This window comes from Clarias gariepinus, chromosome 4, assembly GCF_024256425.1.
Source record: "Clarias gariepinus isolate MV-2021 ecotype Netherlands chromosome 4, CGAR_prim_01v2, whole genome shotgun sequence".
NCBI lineage: Eukaryota > Metazoa > Chordata > Actinopteri > Siluriformes > Clariidae > Clarias > Clarias gariepinus.
In genome coordinates, this window is record NC_071103.1 from 24,366,854 (window position 1) to 24,384,100 (window position 17,247).

A 17,247-nucleotide genomic window follows, 5' to 3' on the forward strand; every position below is an offset into this window, starting at 1 on the left:
ATTTTATACCAGATGCAGTTCTTTAAACCAAAGCACATATTTGTTTCTTTCCAGAACAGGGCCTGTTGATATGCTGATGAGTGATGTGATCCGATGCATGTTCCTATCCCACAAATAGAATGTCTTCCTCTTATAACACACCATATTGCACACGATTAGGCTAAAAATTTCTAATGTTGCACTGCTTATTCATATACAAAAAATATCTGTGAAAAACTTAGCTTGTCATGTTACAGACAAACTGCACACACAAAGCTGTTCTGTTTCAGAAAACCGAAAAAAAATGTCATCAAATTGACACCACCTCTTTTGTTAAAGCTCTTACTATATAATTATATATCGGTACAAGCTGATCAATATAAAACTCAGACCACTGTCTGAGCTGCTGTTATAAAAAAAGGAACGTACCATCTGACCAATCAGAGCTGAGAACATAAAAAAGGTTGTAGTTCAGTATTAGTTAGAAGTGGACAGACATTTTAAGCCAGAAAATAGATGATAAGCATTAAAATCATTTGCCAGTAACTCTGTGTTTTTAAACTGTGTTCATTTGACAAGGCCTGAATGTTGTAAATACCTAAAAAAAAAAAAAAAAGGATCTCGCTATATGTGTGCTGTTAAGTGGATAAAGCCTCAGAGTGCTGTGGAGCTGAAAGATGCCGTTTCAGTGGCAGGACAGAAGGAAGGTGATAGGAGGCACACAGCATGATCCATAACAAAACCTGCTTCCCATCAAGCTGCATCCTTCCCCTCAGCATCTCAGATCAGTATGATGATTCAAACACACACACGGGTTGACACAAACATGCATGTGCACAGACAGAGTGACAAACACAGACAGAGAGAGACATACACAGAGGCCAAACACACTGACAGACGCACACACAGAAAGACACTGACTAACAAAGGCAGACAGACACTGACAGTGTTTTGTACAGACAGCAGTCCAACTTCCGAGGTTTAAAAAAAAAAAAAACTTAATCCCATCTGTTAATATGACTGAAAACCTCTTACATGACTAAAGAACAACTTTAAAGATAAACTGTAAAGTTTATGTTATACTGATACTTTTTTTTGAGTAAAGATGCATAGCGAAGAAACTCCAAGTTGACCTCTCTTCTTTGTTTTTGAGATTTAGGCATTATCTGCATCTTCTCAAAGGTGTCTCAAATGTGGCTCATTACCTCTAAATCTCAAAGATAGTTCATATTTGCCGTGTGCAACTCGCATATTTTTTGTTTCCAACAAATAAAGGATACAGTAATTGTAAACTGTGCATTTGTTTTTTTTTAAATGTCGTGTAGAATTAAACTCATCATTACTTTTTTTTTTTATTATATTTTACTACTACCGCAACAGCGATGCAAAATGGTAAAACTCTAAATGCGCATATCGATACATATTATGTCCTTGATACAAAATGTATGTTTGTTGACAGAGAGGGTTTTTATTACATCACTTTATTTCAGACTGCATAGTTAATGTATGCATTCTTCTTCTTCTTCTTCTTCTTCTTATTATTATTATTATTATTATGGTCACACGTGATCGTTTTAAACAAATTGCCCAGTTATGTGTATAGTTAGTTAGTTAAAATAAAATTGAGTTTTTCATATTGAAGAATATATTGTGCTGAAAAAAATGCCACTCTATATTGCAGAATCAGAATATTGCAGAAAAGTAATAAATGGAAATAAATTATAATGAAGCTAATCCTAATGCCTACATGTTTAAAAATGAGACTATTTAGAAATGTATCAATAAGAAGGGCTTCAGGAAAAAGAACAAATTCAGTTTTCTTGATTTCACTTGATTTTCTTGAGTTCACTCGATTGTAACTTTCACCACAGAGCTCCACACTTATGAATGAGTGTCAGAGGAAGTTTGCAAAGTTCATGCTCAAAAATTAAGTTTAGCCAAGATTGTGTTCTTTACAAGTCATGATGCTGCAAATTTCTCACAGTCAGATCTCATTAGTGAGGAACACATTAACCTACATACACTGTGCTGACGATGTGGAGGAAAATGGCATGAAATTTCTTTATAATTTTATCACTACAGACACTAGCAAACACGTATTTGCTAGTCAGTGTTTGTGTTTACCAGTGAGGATTTATGTTACATCTAGCTAAAAAAAAAAAAGGTTTTGTTTGTTCATTTAAACAAAAAGGAAAACAATATGGAATATCATAATGCAGAAATGAAGTTGTTTTAGCTAACTAGCTAGCACATGAGCTGTTGTGCTAACAGTCTGTTGAGGTGCTTTTAGTCTTCGGAGCCTGATATGTGCTGAACATGATTCAGTCCCTTCACAGTCAACATTAGCTGCTTCTGTTGAGGGCAAAGGCTAACTTCACTAATATGCTAGTATTTCCAGACACTTCTCAAGTAAACACAGTAGCATATTTCCGGGCTAGCTAATTACCAAACATGGCAAACATTTCATACAGCTTACTCATCTTTAGCTTTAAGCTAATTTCACAACAGTACCCCAAACTACAGGCAAACATTTTACCTCGTCTTAAGTCTTGACAACTTCGACTTGGTTTATACCATAAACAAAAATCATTTCTGCTATACTGACATAAAATCTAGATCAAGCATTAAAATATTGTGCTTGTGCATGCTTGTGCATGTTCTTGCAACAAAACCTAAAAGCTAAAATGGCCTGGAAAATAGTCTACTGGTTTGTAAAGGACATTTTTCAGGGATGTAAACAAAACACAATGGGCCAGAATGAAAACTCTCGAAGATTTGCGAGAATGTTGCTCATCATGTTTCAGGTATGTGGGACAAATCCACAGCACAGCAGCTCACAGAGAGAGAAACACTGGTCACTACTGTTAAGCAAATTCACTTGTGGTGGAAAGAGAAGTATTAGGGACACAGATTCAGTCAAGAGAGAATTTTATTCGTTTTAAATGCAAACTCAGAACTCAGGATTAAAGAATGTGTTTTTTAAAGACTGTCAGTCACAGTAAAAATATGCTTTAAACAGTTAACAGAAAGTAAGATCAGTTCATGTTTGCATTAACCTATGTCAAAATGCTGGCTGAATGCACATCCTACAGTATTACTTAAACTGCACAAGGTGTCAAAAGTTTCACAGCCTGAGGTAAATGATCTAAATCTGTATAGTTTGCAATTTAAAAACTCGGCTTACAGGAAATCAGGTTTAGTGTAATAATTCTGTTTTTATTTTTTGTAAGTCTGTGATAAAGCAAAATCGAAGTGCAAATAAGTACATCACAACAGGTCTTGGTCGTGATAAATGTTCCTGCACTGCACACTAACCGTGAAGTTTGTCATCCAGAATGCAAGGTAAGTACAGTAATCATGGCCAAATTCCCCAACCCTCGTTTTGGGCAAAAATGCCAGTTCATCTAAAACTCCTTTAAAGCTATACACACACACACATACATATATATATATATATATATATATATATATATATATATATATATATATATACACAAAATAAAAGTGCAGGCTTTCATGCCAGACAACTAGGAACTACACATGATGGTTGATTATACAACACAATGAAGTGATTAAACAAGTGGAATCAGAAATAACTCCTGTTTGATTAGGAACAAAGCCTGCAGCCACATCAGTCCTTTGCAGATAAGACTGTTCTAGAGTTTTGGGGGCAAAAACTACCTTCTTTAAGATAGAGGTCAGAGGAAAATAAACTACTCTACAGTGACCGAAAGCTATAATAACTTAAATAACCTTCTCTTTATAACTGTGAGGAGGAGTAAAGCATCACAATATGCACAGCCAATAAAAAATGTAAATCCTGTCAGCCAGGGTCAGGGATTTAAGGCTACAATAAGCAGAGATTCGTGGAAATACAGTACACTGCTGGGTCTTCTTCCAGTGTGACATTTTATTTTATAGGAAGAAACCAAGCAGCTGACTTGGCCAATCTTTCTGGGTTTTCCGTTGAACATGATGGAATTTAAATCAGACACCACTGAGCAGAGCAGTCCAGGCCATGTTCCACACCACATTCCATCAGCACTATACAGTTTATCTAGCTGTGGCATACTATTTTGAAAACACCATTCAGTAGAGCAGCATGTGATTTAAAAAGCAACCCTAGTATTTTTTTTTATTGTAGGTATCTGAAATGAACGGCAATGTTAGTCAATTTTTGTGATGATTGTATTTGATCAGTCTTTATGTTGTACTTCACTTTCTATATTTACTGTATCAATCTTCACTCCCTCCCTGGTCAATGCTTGTGGTGCCCAGACAAGAAAATCTAAATTACATTCAGGTATACAGCCAACTACCCATAGTAATGATGACAAATTGTGGGATGATTAACTGCTATAGGAGATCAGATTTCCCAACAATAAGCAAGGGATTGTGGCTATCCTGATTTGTAGCCAAAAGCATCCACCCCACTGATTCCCCTAGCATGAGGAAGGAAGTACATTTTGATGTCACCAGAGAAAGCTTTACATAGAAAGGCCTTCTTCCCTAGATTTAGGGTGGAGGTTAGAGCATACCACAGAGAAGGTACTAGTAAGATGAGAAAGCTCCTAAAATATGACTGCAGCAGTTTTAACTTGGTCTGCTAACATGCACAAGGAACACTAAGTCATCATTCTAATCTTTGCTCTTCTGGCTCTTTGGAAGCAAAATATAAATAAATAAGTGGTAGCTTATGACTTTTGCACAGGACTGTGTGCCAATATGCATACACCTTCACTGTGTGCTAACATTGCCTTAGTATCACAGTGAGTGTTATCTCTCAGAGGTAACAAAAAATTGCTTTATGTAATCTCCTATTGACAAAGACTGTGCTAATTCACCAGTAAGATGCTGCTACATGTGAAAAAAAAAAACATGCTTCGATCTTTTTTATATGAACAAACATCCTACTGCTGCCATGTTATGAAGCATTTCTGCCTCACAGTTTTAGGATCCCTGCTTTTATCCTGAACTTGTGATGCTGTTGTGGCAGATCATCGTGATCTGTAAGGTATGTCCCCTGGTTTCTTCCTATCTTTTAAAAAATTACCCATTTTTTAATAAACAGGCTATGTCACAGTGTCCATGTTACACTTTTAACATTTTATGTCATTAAACTAATACCCTGCCTGGCCTGCCTGGAGATTTGAAATTACTGGAACTGGGATAAGAACCATTCAACACCATGAAAACCTGGAAGGATAGTACTAAACTGTAAACTTGGTGATAGAAATGTGGTCAGAATTTTTTTTTAAAACAGGATTGGAGATCACAAACACTTGCTGAGTTGCATAGTAAAAAATATTTTAAATATAGTTGCAAGCAACGATGACGGGCCCAAGCACCCTGCGCCATCGCCACCCCGGGCGCACACACCTGTGTGTTATTTGAGCGTGTTAAGATCTCGAAAAAGCTATCGCCACCCGGTTGCACACATTACACACTATACAGGGTTTCTGTGTGTATGTTAAAATGTGTAATATACATGAGTATGAGTGTGTTTGTGTATACGTGTGTGTGCGTCTGTGTGTATGAAAGTGTTGACATTTTGATATAAGTGTGTTTGTGCGTATGAGTGTTAACATTTGTAATGTGTGTGTATGTATGTGTGCATGTGTCTGATGTATGAGTGTTTTTGTGTGTGCACATGTGTGTGTGAGATGTGATTGTGTGTGTATGTGTGTTCAATAGGCCGCAGATGAAAAGTAAGCATCACACTATGATGTTGCTCAGTGTGATGTCACTGAACGTGATGTCACTGAACGCTTCACTGAATATAATGCCACACAGAAAGTTGTTCATCATTTTTCAGTGCAAGTTTAAGACATTATCACGGCTGACCCGTTTGAGTTATACAAAATTCCTTCACAATTTTGCATCCTCAATGTCTTTATATTAAAGGTTTGGTGACGATCGTATAGATTTTCTAGGAGGAGTATATCAAAATCCATCGGGTGTGTTTTTGTGATTGACACAAAATAACTGGCCTCCTGTTGAGTTGAGCCCATGACATGCAGCACGAAAGTTGTTCGGCTCAATGAGTTCTAATAAACCGTGTTTATTGTGCCTACGTGAAATTGTGTATGAGCTATCCAGCAAAATCTTGTTTGGGGGTCCTGGGCCACGCGACTTTCAGGCATCCTATGGCAGAAGATTCCAACCATTCTGCCAATTTTCATGAGTTTTTGAGCATGTTAAGACCCCCAAAAAGGCCCAAGGGGTGGGAAAACAAACATTAAAAAATTATCCTTAGGATAACAAGAGGGTCCTACATGGTGCTTGGGCCCTAATAAACAAATTAAAAAAAATCTACAATAAAAATTATAGCCATGTCTAATAGTGAAAGTAAGAGCATTTCTATCTTAATGTGATGAGAACTAGGACCAAACAGCTGCGTTGCTATAAGAAAACCACTTGTTAGAGACACTAATAAGGAAAAACTTGAAAGGCTTCAATTTGCTAGGGAGCATAAAGAGCTGATGAGGTATGATGAGTTCAGACTGACCCCATGCCGGAGTGATGGGTACGTCAGGGTAAGCAGGGAAGCACATGAAGCGATGTACCCATCATGTACAGTGGCCATTGTATGAGGTTCTAACGCCAATTTTATAATCTGGAGTTGCTTCAGTTGGTCAGGTCCAGGCTCAGCAATGTTATGTGGCAATAAAATAAAGTCTGCTAATGACAGGAATGTACTGAATGACCAGGTTATCAGATTAATGGAGTTTTTCTTCCCTGATGGTATGGGTATATTTATTAACATTTAGGCATTTGGCAGACGCTCTTATCCAGAGCGATCTCATTATACATCTGAGCAGTTGGGGGTTAAGGGCCTTGCTCAAGGGCCCAACAGTGGCAACTTGGTGGTTGTGGGATTTGAACCTAGGATCTTCTGAACGGTAGTCCAATGCCTTAACCACTGAGCTACCCCTGGCCCAAGGGGTATTCCAGGACACACATTGTGAAAGAGTGGTTCTGTGAGCATAACAAATTATTTTCACACATGAACTGGCCACCACATTGTGTGCTGTAATCAAAGCTAAAGGACTAAACGCAATCTTAAAAGTGTGCAAATTCTGTTTTGTTTGTATGGGACAGTTTTTTAAATAGCTAATACGGTCATACCGTAACACCTAGTGATGCACTCTGTACACAAGAAAGTATTGAATCTGGTCCAAAAACAAAGGTTTTTGACTGGATCAAAAAACAGATATTGAGATATCGCTGATTTTTTTTATTTCACTTTATTCCATTATTTTCATTATGAGTAAATTCATTGGTAATTTCATGTTAGCGAAATGATGGGAGTGTTCTTTAAAATTCCTTTATCTACAGTTCCACCCTCCAGTCAGAGTTTAGCTGCAGGTTTCATGCAGTGACCCAGCTCTGCGTGTTGGATCGTGTGAACGCTGTGATTCACCAGGACACCCACAGACACACACGTCTGGAACGTCTGCGGTTGATCATCAGGATGCGGACAGGCCAAATGGAAAAAGTGGTCGGTTCAAGCTTTAATACCGCGATAAGCAGAAAGAGGCGGTGTACATGGATTATACAGCATACAGGTTGCAGTATTACCGCTGCAGTACACTAAACACACAAAGGTCCTCTTTTATTCTAACACACTAATGGCTCCATAGCACACACTGAGTAGCGTGTAATGACAGACGAATCTCAGATCATAACAGATTAACAGAAATAATGACAAGACGAGCTCGCCATACCTGTCCTGCTTTCAATGAGATTGTGTAAAGGCAGTGTTCTGTGGTGTGTCGCGCCATGTATTCAGTGATGACACACGCACACGATTAACCAAAGACGATCAATGCAACTTTGTCTCCAGATGAAAGAAATCTCTGATCTCCGCGATCGGGTGACTGGAGAAGAGTCGATCGGTTAAGATTAAGCCACATATGCTCCGGACATGAAGTGATTTAGCCCTGGTTGAAACTCAAACATGAAACTCTGGAGAACTTCTAGATCCAAACATGATTTTGATTAAAGAGAAATCGCCACGTGGTGAAGCTGAAACACTCGGCCTCGTTTTTAGTTTAACACACTTAAAGACATCAAGAACATGACTTACGTGTTTGTGCTTGCACTAGTCCACTAAGATCTTCACGATCCATGCTTCTCTATCGATCGAACGCTGTGTCGCTAGTGTAACGTTATTCTCTTGATCTGTACACTCATTCCTCTGAAATAGGGGAAAAAAGGAAAAAGCCCAGATGGGAGCCCAAAAAATCTCAGCTGGGGAAAAAGGAAAAGAAAAAAAAAAGAGACGTCGATGGATCCCAAAATAGAGATAGAGAACACGAATTTTTACACACTCCCCACACAACAGCTGATGGTAGGTAGGTATACTCGCGGTAAAGGTCGCCACACAGCGCTCGCCGAAATCTGGACCGTACCATTAGGACTCGAGGGGAAACAAGTCTTCGCCCTAAGGGTTTCTTTATCATAATTTTACCCGTTAACACGGCTCTATTCGGAATTTTAATTCGTTTGATGGAATTCCGTCTTATTTTGATCTACACTGGTAAGGATATTGTTTAAGTCTATCCCAAAGTCCTATCATTTCGTAAAGGACACCCCTGCATTCCTCTGGAGGTGGATCCTACCCGGGAGCCAGTCTTTCAAACCGTGTGGGCGCTCAGCTGATTTAACACTGCTGTGTTTCTCAGATGGTGGACAGTTATCAAATACGTTTTTTTCAGAATCTATTATTAAATGGTCATTTAAATTAAAAAAAAATTATTAATTGACTATACGATTATATTACAATAAAAAATACATTGATTAAAATTTTATAATAATAATTAACCATTGTCTATGAATGCCAAACTGGTGTCCAAGAAAAAAAAAGGTTTTGTTCAAAAGTACAATATTCTTGTGCATCATTTCTCTAAAAGTAATAAGATCTATATAACATAAATAAATAAAAAACAACAACATTCTAATCAGCATCTCTGAGAGCTCCAAGGTTCGATTCCCATCTCAGGTCTGTGTGCAAGTTTGTATGTTTTTCCTGCGTTTGGTAGGTTTCCTCCGGGTACTCCAGTTTACTGTAGGTGCCATTCCCAAATTGCCACATAGCGTATGTTTGTGTGCCATGCGATGGAGTGAAACCCCGTCCAGGGTGTACCCCACTTCCGGCCTCAGGCCGGGGCAACCCTGTATACAAGATAAAGCAGAATAGTGAGTGAGTGAGTGTATCTCTCAATTTTACCAAGTTCCACAGCTTTGTTTAGACATTGTTCAAATATCAATCTATACAGTATATTTGGACAATGATTGACTTTTTATGGCACATGGAAACAGGACTGTGTATATTTATTTACAGTGTTGTAATTGCCAGTTGTATTTCCAGTAGAATTAGAAATGCAATGGTGTTAAAAAAAAAATCAGTGCAAACCGTGACATTCTTTGTTACCTGAAGACAAGAACAGGCTGTGATGCGATGAGGGGGAGGCAGAGAGCATGTTTGAGAGGGGACACACTGTCCCGCCAAACACCCAGTGGGACTCCTTTGTGCAGCTGTTGGCCTGTGCTAACACACAAACCCCAAGAGCCACCTGTCACTGCAACTGGACAGACACAAGGAATACAATGGGGGAAGGGGACAAGAACACCCCGGACTAGTGAAAGTTCTGGAGCAATGACAAGCAGATGAAAGACATTTGGGGTTGCTAATTGGAAATAAAATGGAAAATAAAATAGCTCTATGAGTAAAGTCTCATAGAGCGATTATATCTGCATTAACAATAGAACATGCACTAACACCACCAGCAAGTGAATTTGGGGGGAAAATGGTGACAGGATCATGGGCATCCTAGGCCCAACCATGCCCATGGCCCGTCAGGTCCGATCCTACAGAAAAGCTAATGTAGCACAACTTGCTGAAAAAAAAGACAATGCTATACACAATCAAAAGGTGTTAGAACACCCAGTGCATCATAGGCTGCCAGAAATGAGCTTAGTAAGCAAAGAGTTCAAGCTTGTTGATCTTCCAAATGCCCCAAATCTTAGTTCAACTGAGCATCCATGGAATGTGCTGGACAAACAAGCCAGACCCATAGAGTCTCCACCCCGGAAACCTCAGCACCCACACACACGGGAACCTACACAATACTAAATAGAATGTTTTGGGTTTTAATGTTATTGCTGATCAATGCAATTAACTAGTAATTAACATACCATGGAAATAAACACACATATACAGACATAAATAACAAAAATACAATTAGGAACGGAACATGGGATTATAATCTAAAGCATAGTAAAGCATTTGAAGTATGGTATACAGTCTTACAACTGTTATGCACAGGATGACATTATAGTCTAATTAATAGACAATAAGTGCTGTGTTTTTTTTCTCCAGATTTTAAACTTATTCTAAAGTTAGTGGGCTATGGATTTGTCTTATTACATACGTCACCAACCAGTCTCATTTAAATGATTGACTATAATAAACAAATATAAGCTAGAGTATAGAATGCAAAAAGGGGAGATCTGTATATTTTGCACTAAGAATATATATCATTTTTACCTCCACATCTGTGTCTTATTTAGTTATTATGAATTCTGTTTATTTTTTATTTAGTTTTTTTAATATATATATATAATTGGTTTATAATGTTGGTAACAGCATTTCAGCAATTTTAACCTAGTCAACACACCAGAATCACTAATGAGCTGAAATGCTTGAATCATGGAATTGCACCATGATAACAAAATCTGTTACTTAAATATCAATATGCATAAAGGAAATACATGTTTACACAAGGGTAAATACCCACATTTCTTTGTTTCTTTGTGGGTAAACAGAGTGAACACTGAAAGCCTGAAGCTGAAAGCAGAGCAAGAGATCAGGACTTGAGGTAAACAGCAAACACAATAGAGCATAATGTAATCAAATGAGCAGTTGAGCAAGCAGCGGAGATTCAATAAACACATTGTACATAAAAGAGAATCCTGAGAACTTGACAACCCCCCCCCCCGTTACTGTAGGGAAAGAAAAAGAAATTGCTTTTTTTTATTAATCACATCTTATCACATTAAACAAAACTAGGCTAGAAGGTTAAATTGTAATTGTAATGTAAATAAAAAGGAGAAAATAGAACAGAGGCTTATACAAATGTTAAAATGTAAAATTGTTGCTCACATTTCTTGACAAAAAGTAATGGGATTATTTCAAAACGAAGATAACACCCAGTGCAAAGCCATTGACTTTCCAAAGTACTTTAACAAAAACTGATTACAGGCCATATGTCACACAAGGAAAGCAATTTTAACATTGAAAGTCTGTTAATACCAGTTTAAAGTGAAGTTTAGCATGAGTTTCGTTAAAGAATCCTACTTATTGTGTCAAAGTCTAGGGGGCACTTTACTGCATAACCAGGGTCATCTGTGGCCCCTTAATTAAATCACAATAGCACGAATGCCAAGAATGTCCCCCACGTGTACTAGCTTGCTATCCAGGGCCAGATTTAAGTATATTTTAGAAATAAACTTTGTAGTAACTTTTTAAGTAAAGCTGTATGAAGCTATTTTCCATAGATATAATTACTGGTATGTAAAGAAACAATTCTTCTCTTTCTGACATAAGCAACATGACACTCTCAGACAGAAAACAGGGCTCTACCTTTTAGACGAAAGTGTAATAATAAATATGCACAAAATTATACCTGTTAAATTGGCTCACATGCTGAATACTGACAATATATTTTGGGTTCATGATATTCTATTATCTTCCATAGTACATAATGTGTACAGGTTTATAAATCAACCCTTGCAGGGCCTCTGTTACAGATCCCACACTTTTGATGTATTATACAAGTTGTTTTTGAGGCCCAGCACAGCCCAGACCACCTCCTTCTACTCTACTGTCGTGCGCACAGGCTCCTACCCCCCTTCAGCTTACTATCCACCCCTTCTATTCTCTTTCATTACCATGATAAATGGAGAGCTGAGTGGACAGAGAGGGGAAAAGGACAAAATTATCCAGCAATTCAAACCCACCACAACACCCCAATTGAATACTTGCAAACAGTTCTCCAATCCCTATAAAATATTCTATTTCAGTTTCAAAGGTCCAAGAGGAATTATGACAGCTTGATGTGATTTGCGGCAGTTCCTCTTCAGGAACAGACAAGCAGCTTGGATGTGAAATGAAGCCATTCAATGAAAAGAACTTGACCACTTGTATGTGACACAGTCAGACTGCAGGCTGAAGCTGCATGTGAATAGAGTCACGAAGGCCGGCTGTTATCTGACGTTAAATAGATGGAAGAGTGGCAGCAGGATGCACACAAGCTCAGTGGGTTACAATCACTTTGGGTGAAAAGGTCATTCCTCAGTTCTGCTTTGCTGCCTTCGAGCACTTGCTTTTTCTTTAAAAGCTAACGCTAAGACATAGACTGCTAGTCATGCACATAGCTTACTGATGCATGCACAGCAAAAAGGTATACTTCAGTACATTCTAGCATAATCCTCAATGTAATTATACATTAAGCCAAATGACTTTCATACAACACTCAAGCTAGAATGACAAAGCAAAGCAGTGCTGACATCAGCACATGGCCAGAACTACTGAAATACAGTGGCATTGCACACAAATGCTACTGGGGTCCCATGTGAAGGTTATGGAGTAAAGCACACTCCAACATGGAATCACTCAGGCAGTGACAAGATCTTTAGCTTCATCTCATCACATTCACTTGACAAATGGCACCATGTCATCAGATAACGTGATCCAGCATTAATAATGTCAGTAACTAAACCAAGAGCCAAATCTGTCTCATAACTGTTATACTCTTACTGGCAAAATCTGATATAAAATAAGAACCCTAACCCTGAGTTCTATTAGTCGCAATAATGAGCACTTACCCAGAAAGCACGCACACACACTTAAAAAACTTAGAAATGCTTGTTACTGGGAAGACATATTCAAGCAAATTAAGAGTCTTACTTAGTGTTTATACATTAGTAATGGCAGCCAAGCACTACCCAAGCACTTTGGTACCTTATGCACCAAAACTTATTGTGGATTAAATTGGGATTATATTAAACATCTCATCAGTCTGTGAAATCAGAAGAGTAAATTAAGATTCCACCTTTGTTGTGTTTACACAAAAAGCTCTAGCACCTCTTACCCACTGGGAAGGTTTTTTTTTATCAGTCCTGGCTACAATAGTAAACGTCTAATCCTCAGGTCCCCAAAGGGAAAATCCTCAGAAACTCTTAGACTGAAATCCCTATTCTTCCATGGTCAAAGGGTTAGATACACCCCCGGTAGCAAAGAGCATGGCTTGTAGTTTATACTGGAGTGAAGACTCCACTTGGTTTAATATTTTAAAATATATATTTTTAACAATTCTCAATTTTCTTTATAATAATAACAATTTAATTTTCTTTATAATATCCAAGAGGCCCTTATGCATAAGCAGCAGAATTAACAACAATGGATTTTGAATCTAATTATTTGCCAAGGCTATAGGGTTTAGCATCAAATTCTTCAACCCTACAAAATAAAAAACTTTTTCAACTTTACAACTGCTTTAAATGATTATGGGCAGTTTATGATATAGTCAATTATTGCACAAGTCAAGAAAATAAATATTATTAAAAGTTTCCAGCACCTTATGATCAACACTGGTCATTTAAAATAATCAGAATTTCAGTGCTTTCAACAAAACTTTCTTTAATTTTTTTTTAAATTTTTAAACTTTTTCATAATCTGGAATTACAGCATACTGAGTGATCAAGACCATGTCTTTTATCCAGCAGAACAAAGACACAATCTCTGTTTGACCTGTGATGCAAAACAGACTGCCTGTAAGCACAGACTGCTGACTCAGCTGCCAAGCCCAGACACCAACACATTTTTGCAGGTACACCTTTAATATGTCTCATCTCTATTTCGTCATATGACATTCATAACCCAGCCCATGTCCCTGCTTCCTGGCATCTGGTTAAATAAAAAACTCCTTACAGACAGTCAGCTGAGTGATAAAACTGCTGGATAAAGTCCAGAGCCAGCTTTGACCTGACACACAAACAATTCATTCCACAGAAATATACTCCTTACTGTCCTTCTTCTGTAACACAGTGTGGGGGAATTAACTCAACTGTAAACACAATAGCAGATGAAAAGCAACCGGGCGTCTAGGCACCATAACTCAGGCCAAGTTGACACACTAGAAACCACCACAAGTGGAAAATGCTGCCTTACGCCCTCACCTGTTCAATGTATGTAAGCACAAAAAGAAAATGTTAAAAAATAATAATAGCCTAGTCAAAATCAGCTATGTTTTTAGCTCATTTTGAAGTATGAGCCAAGTAATTTTAGAAGCACAGCCTAAAACAGAGAGTAATGTCCAACAAAGTTCTTCCTGGTGTCTCTTTTCATTTCTTTAGTGAACAGACAAGCATGTACTAGTGCACTGTCCTGACATGTCTCCCATCATGTCATAACAATAAAAGGTAAATAAGTTATGTAAATTTCAGCCGCCATTTTGCAGTAACAAAAAAAAAACACAGGAGACACATATGAAGTGGAGGGGGTGCTTGGGACACAAAAGAGACAGACATTGTTGCTACGGTGAAGTCAACAATATGAAAACATAAGGAAGGATAGTCTGAATGTTCAGAGCCGCTTCCGTTCTATCACACCGATATGACTGATGCCAAGCTAGGAAAATATCAAAAACAGTTGGCACAGATATGCTATCCATCATCACATCACAGTGTATTTTTATACTGGTCTCCAAAATAAAATTACAAATCCATAAACAAGTATAAAGTAAAAAAGTAAAAAGCAAATTCATGTTTTTCTGTATACTGTCTGTTACTACTATACTAATATTAAGTAAGATTAAAGCTGTATCAGGACCAAAGTATATCTAGATCAATCATTTGTACAATTCATGCAACATCAATACAGTATATGGCATCTGAACTGTTGTCTTACATCCTCCATTCTGCAGCCTGAGCTTGAACTCAATATTCATTAAATGAGGACAAAATTATTTTAATCAGTGTTGGAAAGACTTAAACAAATTGACAGGATTAAAAGGACAGAAATAATGTATTGCTATGTGTATTACTATATAAAGTAAAATACAATATTACTTTATGAATTACTCTACTGCATATATTAACATAATATTATATTAATATTTATTAAATGATAAAAGCTATGTGATGAATGTACTGTTCATTTATCAAGAGAGTTATGCTGAAGTGAACAAAAAAAGAATCTACCTATTTGTCTAATTAATATTGATTAACACATTTATAAATTTTTCTAGTTATAATTAGCTGTCTAGGAACTGTGATCTGAAACAGCACTTAGATACACTATGACACATGTTCATCTAAAAGGACATGATTTGCCAAGTTTGGAGTACAAGAGCTTAAGTGGCTGTACAAAGCCCTGACTTCAACCACACTTAACACTTTTGGGACACTTCCACATATCTCCTGGTCTGACATCAGCGCTCACAGTTATCTCAGTGTGACCAAATGGGAAAATCCCCACAATGACCATCCAAAATCTTGTACACAGGTTTCCTGGAAGAGTTGAGTTTGTTATAGCAAAAAAAGCACATGTAGGTAAGATGGTCAGATGTATACAAAACTTTAGTCTTATAATGAATCATTAATATAACAAGCAAAACCTACCGAACATCCAAGTAAAAGCGTTTATTACGTATATAATAATAATAAATTTATTATTAATAAATAAATTACCTGCACATGTATACATACAAATACACACTCTTATACTGTCCTTTTATTGGACTACAGTCTTGTGAGGTATTTCACTTTTCAGCATATATGCAATAAGCTTAAGAATTTATTTTTTTAAAACTAAGTTTTTAAGTCAAAGTTAATCGAAGATAGCTGTTGTTTTGAGTAGCACTGTAGTCTCACAGGTCCATGGTCCTGGCTGTGATCATGGATCTATTTCTGTGTTTGTACTCATCCAGGCTGTATGCTGACCTCATGCCGTGTGTGTGTGTAAGACAGAGTGAGAGAAAGATTATATAAGATTTATAATTAAAAAACAACTTGTTGAAACAGTTACAAATTGTTTTTATGTCCATTACACTGTAGTGTTGTTGGTGTTAGGAGAAGCCTTACAGTTGCAGTAAAATTTTGGTATATTTTAGAGTGGAAGCTCTTAACAAGTTAAATGTTAAATTCTGAACAATCCATAAAATAACTGAAGTGTGCTACAGTAATAAACATAGATATGGTGATAATCACAGTATGAGTGCACATAACTTCCACAGAAAAAAACATTTTCATACAGTTCACAATATTTTATCTGTCCAAGGCAAGCAAACTGCTTCTGTAATTGATGGAGGTGAAAACACTTGACACTGAAAATATATAAAAGTCCAAATCCCATGTATTCCCACAGCTGTACATACAAACAGAAAACAAACTAATGGAAACAGAGTGGCATGCTTTGGGTCATCTCATTCCTTCAAAGCAGGGGTCCCCAACCACCGGGTTAGATTTTATTCTTCAACTATGCTGAAGTCCTGGATTAAAATCAAAGCGGAATATCTTGAAATCGCCAAAAAAGCAATAAAAAGGAATATACTTCAAGTGTCACTTTCCCCCATCACTCCCAAATGGGAACGTCTATATTATGCACTTTATGATGCTTTGTTACGAGTGCGTGATAGCCGGTCCATGGAAAACTGTCTTACATGAAACTGGTATGTGGTGCAAAAAAGGTTGGAGAGCGCTGCTTTAAAGGATACAGGCACTACAGATCAATACCAAGTCATCTTTATCCTATAATGAAACACTTCTACCCTGGATGATGACATACTCATTTACAGGGTCTGAGCAAGGGCCTAAACAAACCTGAACTATTAAAGAAGCATAGTACTTTGAGCTTAAAGCAATTGTTAATCATCAATTGGTTTACTTCAATTATGGAATGTTTACCAACTCCTAACTGGTGTTTATCCATCCAGAACAGTGCCATAGAGTCACGAGGAACTGGTCTGGCAGCTCATTTTGGCCCAACACCTTACTAAGACAATATGTTAAGTTTTTCACTTTTTTTGCCACCTGTCTGTATAATAAAATCCTTTTGCCTATATATAATATAGTTACACATACACACACTGATAAAAATATGTTCCATGGATTAATCAAATGGATAAGATGTGGAACCCTCTTTAATGGGAAAACACTGTTATAGATTTCTGTTTAGAAAGTTTATTAGTTACCTAAGAGGCA

The 17,247-nt window shown here is 37.3% G+C and overlaps 1 protein-coding gene across 4 annotated transcripts in view; it reads right to left on the reverse strand.

Moving 5' to 3' along the window:
- The window catches only part of map7d1a (MAP7 domain containing 1a), a 46,326-nt gene extending 38,009 nt beyond the window's left edge, over positions 1–8,317 (reverse strand). For all 4 annotated transcript variants that reach the window (XM_053495037.1, XM_053495038.1, XM_053495040.1 and 1 more), the window contains exon 1: positions 8,069–8,317. In XM_053495037.1, the coding sequence (XP_053351012.1) occupies positions 8,069–8,111 (43 nt within the window). In that variant the 5' untranslated portion in view covers positions 8,112–8,317. The remainder of the gene's footprint in view (positions 1–8,068) is intronic.
- Positions 8,318–17,247: the final 8,930 nt, after the last annotated feature.